Below are 21,259 nucleotides of genomic sequence, written 5' to 3'. Positions count from 1 at the left end.
CAATGCTACTCTCTAGTCAAGGTTAAACATTTTTACTAAGTCTTGATTACCTCAGACAAACATCTCAATCACTCTGTGCCTCTCTTTAAAATACGGTAGAACAGTAATACTTCCTTACATTTCTCATCAGGAACCAACTGAAATAATGCATGTGAAAACACTTGGAAAAAAATATGAAAATCTGCAAGTTTTCTGCCTTGTAAACACCATTATTATCATCATCATCATTATCATTATCATTAGCAGCAACAGCAGTAATTCTACCTATTTTCCTCACCCAAGATGTTGCCTATTAGAGGGAACAAAGAAATTAGCCTTTTCCTTTGCAAGTTGCTCTCAGATTGTGGATTTCAATAATCACATGATCTTTATCCTTTTAAATTTTACTGTCCTGACTAATATTTTCAGCACATTCATTAGCTGTAAGCTTGTGGTCCTTCTTATTTTGCTAGTAGAGGCTGAATTTAGAGAGGCCTTGCGAAAATATTGTGAAATTTTTTATGCTTGGCACTCAAATCAAGATGTCTTCAACTGCCTGGAAGCTAGGCCAGGCTAGTCAGAGTTCAAAACCACAAATTCTTATCTATGCCTGCTTTGACACTGTAATGAGCAAGGCCACTTCTTGTTTGAATTGTGTAATTGGTGAGCAGCTGGGAGCTGGTCAGCTGAAGGGTCTTGTGACCAGTAATGGGCTTTTTCTAGACCTGATGCTGGTGAATAAGGTGTAGGTGATTGAACTGAGTGTGGCTTGAGTTCAGGACATCTCTTAGAAGCACTCCTAAAAGAAAATCTATGAACACCTTTTATTGAGCAGCTTATTTACTTGCCATTTGCCTCATTCACCAAAATTCCAAGTATAGGTAAGGCAAATTATTTAAAGATATCTGCTCTTTTGGGATGTCCACATCGAAGAAGTTCCTCTTCATTGAGCCACTAGATCAGTGAGAGTTTGCTTCATCTTAAAACATTTCAGATGCTCCTCCAAGTCTATAAGAGATGTGCTATGCCTGTGCCTTGACTGGGTGGAGGAAAAGGTAGTGTAGGGCTAACTCAGGCTTGGGGACATACCACCCATAAATGCAACTTTTCTCTTCCTCCTCATCTCCAGTTCCCTTCAACTTGCCTCCAGCCAGATTCCCATTACAACTCTCTTTAGCTCTCTATTGCAAGAGAACTGGAAAGCCTTCCTCTTCTCCCAACATGCTGCAGACTTGTGTTTCCCTCTGCTTTGTCACAAGAGTGGTTTTGGAGCCCCAGTGAAAACCTCTTGATGGATGTCAGTTCTGCTCCCTACTCTGACCTCCCTGGGTGACTTAGACATGTCATTTGACATTTCAGAGGTTCAGTTTTCCCATCTGGAAAATGAGCCTGTTTATCTACCTCATAGATTTACTGAGAAGATTAAAGGAGATGATGCTTGTGAAGCACTTAGGAGCCTTCCATATAGTAAGCAGTTAATAAATGTGAGTTATTATTATTAGCATCCCTACTCACAAAATGGTAATTTTGCCCAATACCTATCCCAGCTGTATCCTGGTATACTAGAGGGACTGGGCCATGGGCATTGGGAATCCAGCCCAACAGATATACTTAGAATAGCTGAACAGCTGGAGCAGGACTCTTAGGAGGCATCCCAGCCCAAGATTGGCTTCCTGTTCCTTTCCCCTCATGATCCACCCATCTCTTCTGGCTCCACCAGTTCCACTGCCTACCAGGAACATGTGGCTAAAGCAAGGTGTCAGTCCCCTTCTCTATCAGCTCCTAACCCCACGTGGACCCCTGAACAGAGAGCCTGTTCAATCAAGGGATCAGAGATATCCTTGGGTTGAGACGGTAGTTTTCAAAATGGGATTTCACCTCTATTTCAAATTTGTTTCCTGTTTGAGCACTTCTATTCATTCAAAATTCTGTAGAGCATGCTGAATGTTAATCTAAAGGCTGCTGGTAGGTTATTCTGGGGATAATGGAAAGAGACTGCTGTGGTATTAGACAATTCTATGATTTATGGGAGTAAGATGTTGCCAGACTGACCACTGAGTAATTCGATTCAACTCCAGGGTTGATGTGGCAATAAACCATGTAGCATTCGGCTCTCAGATTCACCCATTTCTGCTCAAACACAGCACAGCCCGTGCCTCAATACTGAGGGTATGGAGGAAAAGGCAGTCAGTCAGTGTCTAAAAATGGCGCATGCAAGAGACGCTCGGGGAAGATGTAGCTGGACTTCTCAGGTAAGAACACCTATTGGTGTATTACTGGACCCCTTCTACTGTTTGGGGTCTCTAAGGCAATGGCACCAGCTTTGGGGGTGGGTAAGGAGGGTTTGAATTCAGTAACTATCTAGATCAGGACAAGTATCTGGCAAAATTGGGACAGTTGTGAGTTTGCCTTCTCATACTCATGTCTGGAACTCTTTCCAACTCCCTACAAAAGATTCAGGGCCTTAGTTTGCCCTGAGAAGGTCAGTGGCCAGCTATTGCTATAGTCCCATCTTTTCTCCAAAATCATTGTGCTAAAGCAGTGGTTGACTCCAGAGTTTTCTATTTCTCACTACCCAGGGGAGGACGTTACCTGTTACTCACTATCCCAGTCAAGGGGCTCTTTTGGTGAATGGGTACTACAGAAATATCCCAAAGCCTTATGATCAGGAAGGCGAGGATATTCATTAGCATGGTCCTTCACTCCAAGAAGGCCTCTTCCCAGGAAACGTAAACAATTTTGGATAGTCAGTCTCTCTGTTGCAAAAAGAAAATCTAATATGTAAGTTTTGGGTAGTTACACCAATGGCCTCCTCTTCCACCAAGCCTGTCACTGGTAAAACTACAGAGACTTCACCTGCTCATGAACAGAACGGACCTTGGTCGTACTTAGCATGGGTCTTTGGAATACTTAATTCTTCCAGAATATCACACAGAGGAAGAAACCTTTTGCCATCCTCATCTCCCCAGCACACACACATAGTTTGGACAACTCTCTTAGTACCTAGTGTCCTCATGTTTTCTGGCTTCTCAGATTCTCCTACCCTGGTAGTGGCTAGAAAAGTTAAATGTCATGCAATACACAGGACAGACACACACAAGAAATTATTGTCTGCCCCAAATGTCAAACACTTCAAGATCTTTCCTTCCCATCCCACTCCCATCAAAGTTTATTCTGTGTCCCATTCCCTCAGGTGTCTACTCTTGCTAAATCTCATACGTTAATTGCATGCTATGTTGTTAGAGACTAGTGATGGCATATTTTGTTCACTTTCAAAGAAATGCGTTTAAGCAGCATCTTTTCCTGCCTTCATCCAAAAATAGCAACTCAAATGGTGGATATCTCAGGCCAATGGCAGGCTGGTAAGAGAGTAGTTTGGAGGCAGAAGAGTCTTTACTTTTGCTGCTCTATTCCTTCCATGTACAGTCTCAACCTTCCTAGTTCATTCCAGAGAAAAGTTGTGGTAGTTAGATTCAGTTGTCAACTTGGCCAGGTGAAGGCACCTAGTTCTGTTGCTGTGGACATGAGCCAATGGTAGGTGAATCTCATCTGTTGCTAATTACATCTGCAGTCGGCTAGGAGGCGTGTCTGATGCAATGAGTGATATTTGACTTAATTGGCTTGTGCTTAAATGAGAGAGCGCAATGTAGCACAGTTTAAGCAGCTCGGCATTCCTCATCTCAGCACTCACAGCTCAGCCCAGGCCCTTGGAGATGCAGAAAGAAGTCACCCCGGGGAAAGTTGTTGGAACCCAGGGGACTGGAGAGAAGACCAACAGAGACCATCCTGTGCCTTCCACGTAAGAAAGAACCTCAGTGGAAAGTTAGCTGCCTTTCCTTTGAAGAACCAACGAAATAAATCCCCTTTTATTAAAAGCCAATCCATCTCTGGTGTGTTGCATTCCGGCAGCTAGCAAACTAGAACAAAAGTCTTGGTTTGAGATTACTGCCTGCACCTCCTTCCCATCCCATAAAGATAGCTAGCCCCTTCCTGTGTGGTATACGGGAAAGCAAGAAGATGGAAGGGAATGAATGGATGGTTTTCTGTGGATTTCCATGCCCTCTATATTCCCAAAGGAAACTGGAAAAGCAGCTCTGGAGGCTTAAGGCATTTAGTCATACTAACTCAGACTCAAACAGAAAGCAGAGTGAATGTTTTCAATCCTTATTGTTTATACTCCAACCCTCTAGTTAGAGAAATATGTCATAAAGCTGAGGAGAAAATCTTTTAGGGCGAATATGACTCCCAGCTGCACGACCTCACGTGAATAGGAAATTGGCATAGTATGAGGAGAAAGATTGCTATGCAAAGCACAGAGGGGTCTGCAGCTGCAGCTGGCAGACATGGAGAGCATCAAGTGGTGGACACATCATCATGTCAATGAATAGCAGAAATTGACAAGAGAAGGGGTGGGCTTGAGTAGCGGATGAAATGGCCTAAAGGAGGAAAGTTTCCCAGGAATAGTGGCAACTTAATGTAGTCAGTGGGAATTAGGAGGTCTGAACTCTAGAAATGACTGTAAATTTATTGTGACCTTGGAAAAATCACTTTTATTATGGTCTCAGTGTCCTTTTCTATAATAGAAGAGGGTGAATCAGAGGTTGCAAACCGAAGGCTCTTAGGCCAGATTTGGCCTGTGGATATGTTTGGGTTGACCACCTAGGGTTTTACTAATTTATTCTAATAGTCTGAATACTTTGTTTGCATTGGTCCTCCAGTTCACCACAGTTCCCCACTATCCCCTATGATCTCACTCCTACCCACCAGCCCTTCCAACCTATTTGCCAGATTTCCAAGATCCATCTAGCTTCTGAAGACTCTTTAACCTTGGAAACCATGAACTAAGTGGTCTCTAAGGTGTGTGTGTGGGGAGGAGAATCTTATAATTAATGTGCTATTATCAATCCACATATCAGCCTCTAACAACACCAAGTGGGCAGGCAGGGAGGACCTTTGGGGAAAGTAAAGCAGTCTGCCATGAACACAGCCACAAAGGACAAATGGGTAAAATTAACCCTTATTATTTAAGGTAACTCTCAGATGGATATTTTAAAGCAGGACCCTCCCCCACCTGAAAAGGTTTTGGCCTATTGAACATTTGTGGCTTTTCCTGGACCGCTATTGCTTTGATCTCTAAATTGACAATATTCATTCTTTGAAAAGTGTACAAGCTACGCAATATCATGGGCTGGGCCTTGGCCATTGTTCTGCTTTGATTTTTAAATGAGTTATTCTTTTGTGGAAAATGGAACCAAGTTTCAGTCCTTCCTGTGTAATTAGATGCGCCGTTTCAGGAAAACGTTTCATTGTTTTTTTTTTATAAGGACAGTATGACAGAGTGGACTTCCCCTAGCAGAAAACCCCCCCATCTATGTGTCTGACCACTGTCTAGCCCTGGGGACTTTCCTTCTCATACAACACTGAGGGTAAAACCTTTCCATTTTAGGTCTCCATTGCTATCTCTCCTCACCCTCATTCCTATCCCTGACATCCTTTAGTGCCATTTATGAGAGAGCAAAATTTATTAGACTACAGTATGAGGAGCTTGGGCAGAAGGGGTGGTGAAGGTCCTTTTCATAAGTAAGTTACTGGTCCAGAGTGTCATTGCTTATTTGCTCATATGACCCAACTATGAGACTTTTACAATCATCTCTTTTGATGTTCTAGTCCAGGATTAAAACATACTTTCTTGGCCTCGTTATCTCTGCAGAAACAAGGTCCTTTTCACCTGGATGCTCTGGCACTTACTTGGGCCTTAGGTATGACTGGGTGCTGGGTCTCATTGTGATGTCATCAAGCATTAATATAAGCAGAGCTGGCTTATCCCCAGTCTTCCTGGAGGCAGGGGAAGTGACAAGATGCATAGGTTTTAAAGGACTTTCACATGGACATCAGACCGGATCCCAAGTAAGAGTCGACAAGATCTCAAATTGTTTATTAGAAAGTAAATAAGCCTGAAGCTGTCTAGTAAAAATGAAAGCCAGACTTTGTGGGTTTTAACAAAAAGGAAGGTAATAGACCTTTGACAATTGGGACTTCCTCCTGTCCCACTTGAATACCTTTAGTTGATTCTGGCTTTTGGGTTTGTATGTCAAACAAAATGCCTCTGGAACAAAAGTTAGTGATCTTAGTAGGTGTGAATGAAGGGATTATAAACGGCGGCATTTAGGGCAGGAAAGAAAACAAGCTGCTATTAGAAAAAATGGAAGGGAGAAACAAGTTGTTTTCTCCTTAAATATGCTCTTTCCTTTGAATTTTCTCTCAAAACCTACCTTCCTGTTTTAGTTTTAAAATATACTGACTTTCTGCTTAAAGGAGAATACATTTGAATTCATTTTGCTAATATCTTTTGGTTTTCTGTCTTCCCTCTATCATTGGCCTAGTGAGAGGTAAAGAGCACTGGACAAGAAATTAGGTGAAGTGGGTTTTAGACCTGTTATTGTAAATGTGTATTTTTTTAACCTCTCTGGGTCTCAAGTTGGAGAAATTAAATAACTTTGTTGTCACAAAGTAGGTTGCCATGGAGACATGACTTGAAGCCACTTCTGTGGACTTTGTTACAGTCAGAGGTAGAACTATGGCTAAAATGCAGGTCTTCTGACTTGTAGGCCAGGGCTTTTTCCACGCCACGCTGCTCCCACAGTTGCCATATTATCTAAGTATCTATATTCTTTAGTAGAGGGAGGATGAGAATCTAGATCTTTGTTAAGTCTAAAGTAAATAATAATAATAATAATAATAATAAATGAACCCCTGTGGCTTTGGACAAGTCATTTAATCTCTCTGGGTCTGAGTGTTCTTATTTGCCTATATGATAATTCTCAGTTCTGCTACCTGCTATGTAGGGAGAGAGATAGTGGTTACCATTACTAAGCACTTACCAGGCCCTTTACCAGTTACTTTATTTCATCACTATGAGGGGATGGGACCAGATGATTTCTCAGGGGGCTTTCTGCTCTGAAATGGTACTCTTCTAACAAAGGAGAATGGATCCAAGTTTCTGTTTCAAAAAGTGTATGTATTAAAGGAAAATGAACATTCAAGCTTTCAGGGAGATCAGACAGTCCAAACAGTGACACTCAAAATCAAGGTAAACTCAAAATCAAGAAAAGTTTATAAAATGATATGAAAAAATTGATTTTGGTTTTCCCATTTGGCATCTGTGTTCTATATAATGAGTTTCTCCAGATAGACTCATCAGGCTAGCATCTCATTCTCCTAGGATCATGTCAGCTCTAGCTGACTCCTCATCTGTAAGCTCTTGCACTGATGACATCACAGCTGCTTTGAGGTGCTCATGAGGTAATGGCTGTGAGTAGCTGTGAGAAAACTAAAGTGTTCCACAGAGTTGAGAAATCTTTGCCACAAGGACCTATTCTGTGTGAAAAAAAAATACAGCTTTTTATCAAAGAAGGTAGTGCTGGACAGAAGGAGCTTCCAAGTAGATTATCCTAGCCCTTAACACCCTTGAGTTCTCATTTCATGCAATTGTCTGTTATTTTTTCTATCCTAGATTTACTACTCCGCAGGTGGACAAGCTGCAGCCCTCGGGAGATTTAAAGATCGAGTTGTAGGTTCCTCCCAGCCGGGTAATGCGTCTATCACTATTTCTCATATGCAACCAGCAGATTCTGGAATTTATATCTGTGATGTTAACAATCCTCCAGATTATGTCGGCACAAACCAAGGCGCTCTCAACGTCAGTGTGTTAGGTATGGACAGTGTTTCCTGCCTTTTCTCTTCTTGGAGCAACTTAGGATATTGAATTAACCAGGGAAGTGAGTTATGGTGCCAATTCTGTCCCTAGAGTAAATATCTTCCCTGCTTCTTTTATTATCAGGGAAATAGGGACATACCATCAACCCAACCCATAACAATAGCACTGAGAAATCACTCATAAAATTTGTTGAAACATTGCCAAACCAAAAGGGCTGCCAAAATGACAAATAGCTGTAGGTAACACAACCTTCAAGGATACTTATCTCTGAAGGATGAAATAAGAATGGATTGAACAACCCATAGTCCCACTAAATGATCACTAGAAACTCTTTCAGAGGGAACCTTCAATTAAAGCCAGTTCTATGGGTGGAAGACAAATGTCATCTTATTGCAACTGAAGAAATAACAAAAAGGCCCTCATCCACCCCAACCCTCATACACGAAATTCCTCTCCTAGCCTGCAGCAATTATCACCAATAAATCTTTCTTTTGAAAGAAGGCAAGAAGGTCCCCTTTTAAAATGTTAGTGCTATATGGAGAAAAGACCACATGTTAAGCCATTATTGAGAAATAATCTATTTATACACAAATATTCACTATGTGATATTGGGCAAATCATGTAACCTCTTAAAACGAATTTGGAGTGGTTCATTTACTCAGCCAAGATTGAGTGTCCATTTTGATCTAGGAGCTATAAGGTTTTAACTCAGTTTCTGCCTAAGGGAGCCTATGATTTTGGCAATTTTCCAAGGTTACTTCCAACCTCTGTTTGTGAGAGGACAATGAAAGCTGAGCTCCTGTCTGCAGGTGGAAGCACTGAAGTGATGGATGAAAGGGTTGCCAACCCTCACCAACTAACCAGTTGAGCTACCCAGTTGGGTAACTTAAAAGTAACACAAAATGGAGCTGATGTAGTCATTGCTTCTCTCAAGCTGTGTGCATGCATAACAGGAAAGCAGAACTCGATCAAAACGGTGACTTGATGATTGATTAGTTTGGAAAGCAGTGATTGGTAACAAGGTACACTCCTAGAAGAATTGTCTAGGGTTGTCTTGGCTTGCTTCCCAGGTGATGCCAAAAGTCAACCAGTTGAGTTTTGCCACTGAATCTACCATCTTGGAAGAGAAGGAAAGTTCACCAAGAGCTAAATTTTATAATAGTGGAGTAGTTCAGTCGGCTGTGTTTTTATTTTGCCAAACTCTGTGCTAGGTATTGGGGTACATGGGAAGACAAAAGGAGTATATACAAGGACTTTTCTGGGGTACTTTTTATTCTGATTGAGATTAGTCATATACATGGAAAGTAAATGGGTGGTAGATTGCCTTAATACCAAGCTGGGAATCAGAAGACCTAGGATCTAGCTCTTGTTCTGCTACTCAGTGACCTTAGGCAAATCAGTCCACCTTTCTCTGGCTATTGTGAGATGGAATTGTAATTCCTGCCCTGTCTTGTTAATAGGTTTGTTCTGAGGCTCAAATGAGATACTGGAGAATAAAGGGTTTTTAAATGTTCAAGGAAATTGAGGGATTAGCTTTCTAATGATTTTCTGTTTTTTCCCTTTCTCTGGGATGTTCTTCTGACCAGGAACAGTCTAAATCGAGCAAGTGTCTTTATCTAAGGACTTGAAAATAGACATGAAGACTAATGTTCCTGAATTTAAAATTCAGGGGATCCCAAATCAACTTCCATAGGAAGCTGAGGTCATTTCCTCTCCAAGTTATTTTCCATAAGCCATTGGGTCAGGTTGTTACTGCTGTGACATCATCCTGTGGCTCATAAAATTTCTGTTTTTATCAGGCTAAGAGCAAAAGCATTCTACAAATTGGGCTTTCTGGAAATTTTGAGACTGATGCGTTTTTTTTCCCCTAAAAACCACAGAGGCTTTTGGCAGTTCTCAAATCCTATTGCTCATGAGCACCTATTCTGCTTGCCCTTACCAGGGTGAGGGCATGGTGGGGGTGGGTGGGTAAGGGAGGCCAACATTAGGGAGGTGGTGTTGATATTTCCTTAAAGAAGGCTCTCTTTGCCAATGCATCTTTCAGAGGATGTCACTCCCCAGTGATGGACATCAATCCCATGCATTCCTTTGTTCATGCATAAATCCATTAATAATTCCTGAATACCTGTACTAGTTACTGTGCTTGGCAATGGAGGTGCAAAGATGTAAAATATAGTGTCTCTGCCCGCCAAAACATCAGAGTCTAGTGAAGGAGGCAGATATATAACATGAACGATTACAGTAGAGTTAGGAGAGGAGAAGTGTAAGAGCACAGGGAAAAGAGCTGAAAGCTATGTGATGGGAATTGGATAAGCTTATCAGAGAAAGTAATTTTTGTGCAGAATGTTGAAGGATGTGCAAGAGTGTGTCAGGCAGAAGAGGGGCTGAAGTGGCAGGACACAATTTATTGAAAGGAAGCCCCAATGAACAAAGACCAGGTGGTTTGGACAATCATTCATTAGAGAGATTTCCATTAGGTATGGCAGTCTTGGAAAGTTAATCGCTGAAAATTGCCAAGATATAAGTTTGAATAATTTTTGGAATGATCATCTTGTTCTGCAATTTGGCACATAAAAATAAAGTGATTAATTTAGAGAAAGCTTGAGAATGCACTGAAGTATTTTCATTTATTTTCTGAGGTGAGCCTTTTCCTGCCACCCCAACTCTTTTGAAAGCAATAAAGCTACATGGTAGATCATTGGCATTGTCAGTAAAACATCCAAGTTCTCCTAGGGACTTTAACTGGATGAAATGTCAATTCCATCCTGATTCAGTAGTTTTAGAAAATATATAGACAGAATGATTCCCTAGGAGTTTTGTTAAAAAAAAAAAAAAGGATAAAATTTAAAAAGTGTTCAAGAAAAAAGCTTACCTGGGTTTGATTCTGGGCTCAAGAAATGTGTCAGTCATTCCAGGTTTTTGTCATAATTTCATTCAAATCCTGGTGTATGACTTTGTAATGAAACATCCCCAGTTTATTTTCTGTTTAAATTGTTCTATTATAATGTAAAAGTTATATAAATTGCCACCTTAAAACAATTTTAGGACAAAAGGAAGTACCTAAATCTTATGATAGTTGCGATGGACTTCTGGTTAAACAATCTGATTTAGGAAAGGCAAATCCAATAAGTTGTTCCCATCTGAGAAAAGGTAAGAAATAAAGAACAAAAAGTGAAGCGGGAAAATACTTTTTAAACGATACCTGTTTAATGGATGGGGAAACCTGTTTAAGTGTTTTCATGGAAAAAGCTATACCTATATCCAGCCAATTAACTTCAGTAGCAGGTATAAAATGCGGCCTCAAAAAGTAGTCTTGTCCACAGCCAATAGCAATTCCATATGCAAGGCATTATATACGTTATTCTGTTTAATCGTTGGATCAACTGAGGTTAGATAATCTCTTGTTCACATTTTACAGACAAGTCAACTGAGGCTAAGTTGAGCAACTTAACTAAACACATCTAGAGTAAAGTTGCAGAACCAGTATTCTCTGTGGACCTAGACCTGTTCTCCTAATTACTGCATCACAAATAAGAGCTGGAGAGCTAAGCAGTCTGGAGGCATATAAGGTTTAACTAAGCTAAAATAGAGAACCTAAGGCTTAGGAGGATTTTATACCCAAATTAAGATAAGGAAGGTGGGTTGGAAAGTATAGAAATTCAGATCGTATCTGTATATAAGATTAAGGTTGGAATAAACTGTGAAAAGTCAGATTAATGAAAAGATTCATGTTCCCAGATTCCTACAGGACTTCCCCACTTCATAAGTAGCTACAACTCAGTATGTCCCACACTGACCTCATCATCATCCCTTATTCCTCCTCTTCCTGTGTTCTTTATCTCAGAGGATGGCAAGAGCATGTACCCAGATGCCCAAATCAGAAGTCATCATTGACCCCAGGTTTCTCCTCATCTTCTATATCCATGTGGTCACTAAGTCCTCAATACTGCTTGAATCTCTTCCTCTCCCTTGGTTTGGGCACCCCTTAAGTGTCAGAGCAATCCATCTAAAACATTAAAATGACCATCACCACTTCCCTACTTAAAATCCTTCCATGGTCTTCCCTGCTTTCAACATGAAAGCAAACCTCCTCAGCAGGCAATACCAGGACCTCTAAGAGTATGGTTTCTGCTGCTCTCCCATATCTCTACTCATCTTTTACCACTCCCCCCACCCGACTTCCGAACTGTGTCAAAGTTATCTTTGAATTCTTGGTGTCTAATCCAGTGCTGGATACATAGAAGGCACTCAGTAAGTACTTGTAATGACTCAAGATTTCAGGGCTGCCTGGCAGACATACCTCAATGGGCTATACATCCAACGAGGGAAAAGAGGCAAATTTAAACCCTCGGTCACCTTGTGTCACCCACAGACAAATAAATGTAAAAATGACTCATAAAGAAAAAGAAATAAGTTTTTTTGTTTTTTTTTTTTTTTACAAAGAATAATTAATGGATCATCTCAATACATTTAAGGGTTATGTGTTCCTTAAAATTGTACTTCCAAAGAATAAACTATATTCATAGTCGTGTAGTGTTTGGTTACATTTGGGTGTCTTAATATGGCATATTTTAAGATGCAATGTGGAAATTCATGGTTATGAATCTAGGAAACAAGCAGATGGAGGAGACGCTATTTGAATCTTAATGGCCTCCTGACTAGGAGTTCCCTGCACCTGAAGTGCTCTACTCCCACCTGGTGGTGCAACCAGAAAACTGTCAGAATAAGTTTTTAGAGATGTTTTAAACTAAACACACATGTTCTGCAAAATGAAAGTGAGGAAATGACTGCAGTTGTTAGAGACTGACATTCATCTTGTAGGATTTTCACTCTTTGTCATTGCCTTGCAGTCAAACCTTCCAAGCCCTATTGTAGCATTCAAGGAATACCAGAAACTGGCCACCCTGTGACACTTTCTTGCCTCTCTGCTATTGGAATACCTGCCCCTGTGTACTACTGGTATAAACTTGAGGGAAGAAACATCATCCCAGTGAAAGAAAGCTTTGGTAAGTATAACCTTGCACAGCCCCCGAAAGACCTGGTATCGGTGATTGGCAGCATGAGTGTGGCTGGCTGCTCATCTTTAGATCTAAATCTTCCATTTTTCATGGAATGGTGTTAAAAGAATGTCTGTCTCCCCAAACAGGATAATTGTGATCTGGTCCTCCCTACTTCCACCTCCTTTAAAAGGCAGTCTGTTTTTGCCTCAGAGGTGGAGGATGCAGAGGAAATATGCATGGCCCTAGATGGGCTATATTTGGGACAGTCCTGAGGAGCTAGTTGGACCCTGGACATCTTTAAAATGGGAGGCTGTTTGTGGGGAAGTGGGTGGGCATGATCTGTGTCCACCCAAGAGGTTTGAAAAGTCTATTTCATGATTTTGACAGACCCAGCCACCGGGATTTTGATTATTGGAAATCTAACCAATTTTGAAAAAGGTTATTACCTGTGCACTGCTGTCAACAGCCTTGGTAACGGTTCCTGTGAAATTGACCTAACATCTTCAAGTAAGTTGATCATACAGCTTTAACATTCTCTGCTTCAATGTCCTGAATTTGTCAGCCAAGTAAATTAATTAGGATCCCTAGTTAGTCCTTGCTGCCTCTCTGGGGACTTTTGTGCTTTATTTATAGGTTGATATGGTGAATGCTTATCCTAGTAATATCGAATGCTTACAAAATACTCTATGTGCCACATAGTGTCCTAAATTCTTTACAAAAATTAATTTTGTCAAGTCTCACAAAATTTCTAGAAGGTAGGTATTATTATTCAGTAAATAAAACAACAGCCTTATTGGTAGTACCAGGCTGGATTTCTCTTCGGGATGCTCTTGGTGACTCTAGGTGAAACTGTAGCTGTCTATGTCAAACCTGTATCTCGCAAACTTTCCAGTTCACAACGACTTTGCCAAGATCTGCCTGTAAGAATAACAGTAATGATAACACCCACAATTACAGCTAATATACGCTGAGCACAAACTATGTGTCCGACACTGTGCCAAGTGCTGTATGAGCATTATCTCATTCAATCCCCACAACCACCTTATCTAGGAAGTAGAATATATTGTTGGTCTCATTTTAAAAAGGAAACAGAGTGCAGGCCATGGTGGCTCATCATTAGGATGATGGTGAAAGAAAGTTGAAGGATGATAGTAGAGCAGCAGGCTTAGGAGAGTAACCAGTCCAGATTAAGGGAGGAGGATGGAGGACTCCAAAAGTAAGGTCTCCAAGGAAAAAAAATCTGATAGGTTATCTCATGAGTGTATTGAAAGAAGTTTAACAGTTTTGCTGGAAAATTTTGGGTTTAGTGATAATACATTTAAAAAAACTAAACACATCCTTAAATGAGGCAATTATTAACCTCAGGGGGAAAACAAGTCACATAAGAGAATATACTATATCTCTCAGCTGTAAACAATATGTACATAGTCATAATACTGTAAACTTTGATTTAACCTAACTTGTGATCTAATTATATAGGGAGCATTGCTGGTGAGACAGGGAGAGTGTGGGTGTGAGGGGTGGTGTAAGAAAGCAACATCTTCAACTTCCAGAGTAGGACGTCAATAGAAAATGTATAAAATTGAAAAAGGTAAGACATGTCAGAACAAGCACAGTAGTTAGAAATATGGAGGCAAATTCCAGAAGATACAACTAAAAGAATAAAAAGCAGTTGCCTCTAGTGAATGGAGCTCAGAGATGGGGAGGAGTTGGATGGAGGATTGTTGTTTTTTGTGATAAGCCTAGTAAAGCGATTTGGCTTTTAAACTTATATTATTCCTTTAATAATAAAAATTTTAAAGAATTATCAGACAACTCAACTCGAAATGTAAGATGTCTGCCCTTGTTTGAAGGGAAGCAGATGGGGATGAGCCCACTTGTAACCCAGACATGGTCTCTCAGAGACAGTGCCTCAGTGCTTGAAGGTCTGGTGCTCAGCTGGATCACCTTGCACTCATTAAGTTTTTCCAAACACTGATGTAATAAACAGATGCCTGTTTCATTGAAATGAACATATCCCTTTCCAGTGGCCTGAATGCATGAGGCTACTTGGTGAGCATAGAATCTGGGGAGGAGAAGAAGATTTTTAGGGACCTGTTTCACTTATGCTCTGGGAAAGCCTGGTGAAATGCTCCAGCCTATAACAGAGGTCATTTCCCTGGTGACCAGAGTGTCACACTCCTTGGTATCTTTCTCCCTGGTCAGCAAAGATACACTGAAGAATCAACTTCTTGAAACCCTATGTTGAAAACGAGCCAGGCTCTCTCTGGTTGGTATATTTTTTCTTTAGGTGTGTAAATTCCAGTGGATAAGCTACATAATCAAGCCTGCCATCTTTCTTCTCCACTGTGGGTTCAGTTGGCAGAGTTCCAGAGTTTCCCATTCTCCTAGCCACTACAGTTCACCTTCCCACCTTAAGTATGCCCCCAAATATTCCCAACTAGTTCCGCATGCACATATATGAGGTAGACATTATGTTCCACTTCACTAACCAGCTGCATGTGTCTCTCAGATCCGGAAGTTGGAATCGTTTTTGGGGCCTTGGTGGGTACCCTAGCAGGTGCTGCCATTATCATCACTGTTGTGTGCTTCACAAGGAACAAGGCAAAGGCAAAGGAAAGGAAGCGAAATCCTAGAACTACCACCGAGCTTGAGTAAGACCTTACTTTGTCATTTTTACTTGGAAACAGACTTTCTCAGGCATATTTCTCTCAGCCAGCCCTTCCTAAGCATTTCTTTTAGCATAACATGTCAGAAGTATCTTTCTACTCACTTGTGCTGTTTTTATAAAAAGAATGAGGATGGCTACCATTTACTGAGCATCATGTGCCAGACTCTGTTCTAAGCACTTTGTGTACATAAACTCATTTACCCCTCACAGCAACCCTGTGAACTAAGGTACTGTTTTCAGCCTCATTTTTCAGACAGGTTAAGTGCTTGCAGAAGGTCACACAGTGAGTAAGTTGCAGAGCAAATATTTGATTTGGAGTTGGAGGAGAGAAGAGGACAGCTATTAGGGAAGGCCTTACTTTTTGGGCACCTCAGAACCAGGTAAAACAGGATGGCAAATTCTTCAGAATGAGCCCTGGACAAGAATGCAGAGGATCAGGCCTTTGTCTATATAATAAGCATTCAGTGCCCTCCTCCTGCTCCTCAGCTCCTGGAGTTCTATCTACGACATGCCACCTAACTCTAGGCCTGGGATGCACTAAACCCCTAGCAAAGACTTTTTTCTTCTCTCCTGTTATATCCCATCCCATCCCCTCAGAGCTTTATCCTCTGTTTCCCAAAGAAGAAGCCAGTCCCTGAGAGGTCAATTAAGACATTAGTGTAAGTAATAACAGCTAACATTCATAACATTCACAGCTAACATTCTGTGCACTTTATGTGTATTATTTCATTTAATCCAATGAGGTGGGTTTCATTAGAGATGAGGAAACTGAGGCATAGAGAGGTTAACTAAAATTCACTCGGTGTGACCCACAGCCAGATCTATTTCCAGTGGTCATATATTTAATCACTATTATACCACATCCCCACCCCCCCCACCCCCAGTGCTGGGAATTGTGGAGGGGCTGGATTTGCTTGGTATTGTGTGTCTTTTTGACCTAGTTTCTAGAATTATCTCTGACCTTACTATCTGTGGGACCTTGGGCTCATTTGAGACTCCCTCTCTCTTTTTTTAACTGACAAATTGGGTAAGTTCTTGTTACCTTCTTCAAAGTCACTTGTACTTCCACAAAGTAGATTATCAAAGTAAAAACATTGGGCTAATTACTGATACTAGGGACATCATAGAGTTAGAGACTCTTCAGACAGGGAAGGGTACTGATCTTAAACTCTTGTGTAGTAGTGTGAAAGCTCCATGTCTTGGGCTCAATAGAATGTCATAGAACCAGTCCAATCCTTATAGAGTTCTTCCTCTTTGGAAACAGATGAGGTTGGTGGGGGTCATGAGGTTATGTGCTTTCTTAGGCCTGTAACAACAATAAAAATCCTAATAGGATATATCTTCCAAGAGAAAAAAAAACAGCACCAGCAGTCTTCTTCTAAAGAGTAAGAGGCAGGCCAATAAGGGTGAGATATAAGGGTAGGGTGGCCTCTGGGACACTCTTCAAGTCATACCATTTTGGTTGCTTCTTATTTCACTTTTGGTTACATTATTAACACTCAATGGCAGCCATCTTTCCAAGAGCTGTAGCAGTGAGAACAGCAGCTCCCAGCTGCATGGAGAGAAGAAAAAGCCCTGGGTAAACCAATTCTACATGGAATTTGCACCCTAAAATTTCTGTCACATTTTTATTTCACCATATGCAATTTGACCCTGAATACATAAGAAATTGTTCCAGTAGTTTTCTCTAAAAATGGTATTTAATACATTCTGGAAAGATAGAGTTCTATTTCTTGAAAAAAGAATCTCTCAACTCCTTCAGTGACATATTCTGGCATTTAATAACTCTTAAGACATGATGTTGTTTCTGAAGGCTAGTCAATCGTCCCTGCTTTCTTAGCTGCAAAATATGCTTGGTACATAGTGGTGCTCAGTAAACACTTGCAAACTTAAACTGAGATGGTTTTTAAAATTAATAGTAATAACAACCATCATATACTGTGCTCCAGTTACTATGCTAGGTGCTATTCCTGTGCTATTTTGAACAGTCCCCATAACAATCCTAACAGGTCAGTATTTTTGTCCATGCTACAGAAGAGGGAACTGAGTTTCAGAGAGGTAAAGCAATTTGTTTAAAGTTACATAGAAGAGTAAGTAACAAAGTGTTGGAATCAAAACCCTTATCTGACCCACAGCCTGAACTGACTATCCATTAGGCAGAGGAAGAAGTCCCTAGGGCCCACAACACTTTTAAGGGGTAATGAAAATGTTTTAATTTCTTTTAGTCAGAAGGAAGAATGAACTTTAAGGTCAAAGAAAATGTTTTCATATATAATATTAATATATTTGTCTTCATAGTGACAGTCGTAAAATATAATTTTAATATTTTTCATGGAAGAAGGGACTCTCAAAGGCAAAAGTGCCTAGGGCCCAGAGGTCAGCATGCAGTCCTACCTACAGCCCACTCTCTTAACACTATGCAATTTCTTTTTTAGTGTATTCACACTTGTTCATGTACATTCCTCCCTCCTTTCCTTACTTGACAACTGTTTGTTGGGTGCCTGCTATGTGCAAAGTATTGTGCTAGATGGAATGAGAGACAAAGAGATACATCAGAACCATGGATTTTGCCTTCAAAACTGTTATTTTTTTTTTTAGACCCTTTCTTCCTGACCTCGGTTTTCCCACCTTTTAAATATTGGTGTGATCTGTCCTTTTTGAACCCTCAATGAGACCTAACTTGTCTGAGCCAAAATGGAGACATGCGGTCAGAATATGCAAAATTACACGTCTTGAACAGTTTGGGAACTATGGTCACTGTAGTTACAGAGCATGTGGCTCCATGTGAAGAACCTTCAGGGTCAATGTTTCCCTAACCTGCTCTTCCTGGGCTTTCTTCCTGCAGACCAATGACAAAAGCCCACCAAAGTACCAAATCCGAAGCAATGCCACCTGAAGACGCTGTCCAGATTGAAGCACCTTCCACCCTTGAGACCAACCCTGCTACTGTCCTGGAGCCAGACCATGAACCAGACCCCCAGCCGAAGCCTGGCTCAGAGCCTTCCATGGAGCCTGCCATGCCAGTGCCTGAGCTTGAGATCGAACTGGAGCCGGAGCCGGAGCCGGAGCCAGAGCCGGAGCCGGAGCCGGAGCCAGAGCCAGATCCTGGGATTGTAATCGAGCCTCTCTGTGATGAGGAGAAGGGGGTGGCCAAGCCGTAAGCTGGTGGTCTAAAATAATAGCGTACATCCAAAGGAACCCACCAGTTCCATTTGGAATTCAGTTGACATAAGCAACCTCCCCATCACCTCTGCCTTTTTAACCAGCCCTTAGAAGCCTCCAACTCTGAATTCTTAACAAGCATGTCAAGATAACTACTAAATAAATTCAAGGATTCCTGTCTAACTAGTATAATATACTTAAAATTTTATTAACATGTAAAAATAACAAATGCCAAGTAGACGAGTGATTTCTAACTCAGTTAAGTTTTGGGACAACAGTACTTGTGCTGTATTTCAGAAAATCTTATTTGTCTATCTTTAGTTGTTCTCTCGTGATGTTCCACACACACACACAACAAGGTGGCATTAATAAGATTCAGTATTGTTTCTAGTACTAGTTGTCAGAGCTTCCCTGTTCATTTTCACATCGGTCACCAAGAAAAAATTTACCAGCATTATCTCATAGACTGGAACAAAATTTCTTCAAAAACTCCAGAGAATATGCAAAGGATATATATTAATTTGTGAACAGCATTTAAAATCAGGTCATAAAATGAATGCTTCATTTATCATATAAGATTTCCGAAGTAGCCACCCAGCTATCCAGTATCTAAGTATACCAAATTTAAAAAATAATCCAATATTAAAAAGCAAAATGATGTATAGGAAAATGATTCCAGATAAAATTTTCCTTTAGGGAATACAAAATGTCGATATCATAGGTGATGTATAATTTAGCTTTGAATGAACGATTATGATAACACAATGTCTGATGCTATCTGCTTTGAAAGGGCCAGACCCCAAAACTTTTCTAAATGAACATTTAAGATCTGTTTTAGATAACCCCAACTAATTATTTAAATAATCTGTGTTACTGTTATTATGCTCCATATTAATAGAAGTATCATCTTGTATAAACACTAAATATTAACTAAAATGCATTGATACCACCTCTACTTCACTATTAAAAAGATTTTTCATTGATTATATTTCTCCCACATACCACCTGGAAGAAATTAGCAGGTAATCAATCATTTTAAATCCTACTTTATGGCTCAATAAATAATAGCCAATAAAATCTTATAATGACTTCTAAGGTGAATCCTTTTACATACAACTTTGAGGTACAACTTATGTACAGTAAACTGCACACAGTTCAAATGTACATTTGGCAGATATATACACCTACGAAACCACATTGACAATCATAATACAGAACAGTTCCATCATCCCAAGATATTTGCGTGCCCCTTATTGTTCAATCATCTCTGGACCCAGGCAACCACTGATTTGCTTTCCATCCCTAGAGATTAGCATTGCCTTTTCTTGACCTTAAATAAAAGGAATCATGCAGTAGTAATACTTTCTTGTGTCTGTTTTTTTTTTTTTAAACACAGGCAGGCACTGGGAATCAAACCTGGTGTCTGGTGTTTTTGAAGGTGACTGTTTTTTAAATCAAGTAATGGATCTCTAGCTCATCCAGATTTTCAAGTAAACGATTTTTCTTAACTTGGGACTCCTTTTATAGAGAGATCATATTGGGAAACCTTAAGAAATACATTGGTTGATGAGGTCTTTGTAGATTTTAAGGTAGATTGAAATTGAAATTAACATTACTCTTGTCCAGAGACATCTGAAGAGGAGATAGCAAGCTTTTATTTAGGTATTTTCTTTGATGTTTCTATTTTCTGCTAATTTCAGGTGTTTTGAAACATCTAAAATTCAGACTAAATATGATACTCTGATATATGGTATCTGATGGGATATTGGAAAATCCAGGAAACAAAATGACGGCCTTAAGAATGACTTTAGATTTAGAAATTATAAACTAAATGCCAGCAGTGTAAAAATCTCAACTACTAAATTGCCCAAGTAGCTGGAATGCATTTTTCTCTTCCACCTTTATGTCAGAGGCAAATCACCAAAAAATGAGACTAACACTTAATAGTCAACAACTACACCAAAAAATTTCTCCTGGATCAGTGCTGACCAGGGGGGGAAGGCACAATTAGAGGTCTTACAGAGCTATGTACTTTAAAGCACCTTCTATTCAAAATACTGATGAATAGTTGGATCAGTGGTTTTTAACCACTTTGAATCTGCTGAAAACTCTGAACCTGTGTCCACAGAAAAATATTTAGATACAGAAAGTGTCACATACAGTTAGGTGAATTACAGACTCCCTGAATCCAAAATTAGGAGCCAGTGATTTAGACAGAAGGCACACAATAAATTTATGGGTAATTTGCTTCTGGTTACTGTTGTATGACAGAATCAGGATTCAAAATGATTTTGAAAGCACAAAAGCTGACCTGAAATCAACATAATGAATCTGACAGGAATGGATGGAAAGGCATGGATTTAAAAATATAAAGTACATGTTCCCCTTGCAGAAACACTAACTGGGCAAGATTGAGAGGCAGGTGAGGTTTATCTGAAGAGGTATCTTTGAATTGCTCTTTTCACTGCCCTTCTTGACCTGTTGGCACCTTATTTTTCAAACACCCAGGCTTCTCATAACCTGGTGACATACTCAGGTCTGCATCCCCTAGTAAGAATTCATTGCTCAGAATCTATTTCTACACTTGCCATCCTTTCAAAAGGAATCCATTCCAAGATTTGTTCTTGTCCAGTGAACATCTGAAACAATCCAGAGGGGGGATCTTTCTGGAAAAAGGAACCTTCTCAGCCCCTCTCAAATCGAAATCATGTAGGTGACTATCTAGTCCAC

General features: G+C 40.3%; 1 protein-coding gene across 4 annotated transcripts in view; it reads left to right on the top strand.

Moving 5' to 3' along the window:
- Window positions 1-18,712, top strand: part of VSIG1 (V-set and immunoglobulin domain containing 1) — a 29,866-nt gene extending 11,154 nt beyond the window's left edge. The window contains exons 1-6 of one of the 4 annotated variants that reach the window (XM_077146505.1): window positions 5,752-5,886; window positions 7,493-7,568; window positions 12,547-12,702; window positions 13,084-13,203; window positions 15,209-15,350; window positions 18,213-18,712. In XM_077146505.1, coding sequence (XP_077002620.1) covers window positions 5,767-5,886; window positions 7,493-7,568; window positions 12,547-12,702; window positions 13,084-13,203; window positions 15,209-15,350; window positions 18,213-18,528 — 930 coding nt within the window. In that variant the 5' untranslated portion in view covers window positions 5,752-5,766 and the 3' untranslated portion in view covers window positions 18,529-18,712. Of the gene's footprint in view, window positions 1-5,751; window positions 5,887-7,492; window positions 7,692-12,546; window positions 12,703-13,083; window positions 13,204-15,208; window positions 15,351-18,212 lie in introns of those variants that run through there. The other 3 variants (XM_077146503.1, XM_077146504.1, XM_077146502.1) reach the window with 3 other exon arrangements.
- The last annotated feature ends 2,547 nt before the right edge of the window (window positions 18,713-21,259 follow it).

The sequence above is a fragment of the Tamandua tetradactyla genome, chromosome X (genome assembly GCF_023851605.1).
Source record: "Tamandua tetradactyla isolate mTamTet1 chromosome X, mTamTet1.pri, whole genome shotgun sequence".
NCBI classification, from domain to species: Eukaryota; Metazoa; Chordata; class Mammalia; order Pilosa; family Myrmecophagidae; genus Tamandua; species Tamandua tetradactyla.
This window is presented reverse-complemented; position numbering and strand designations above follow the sequence as displayed.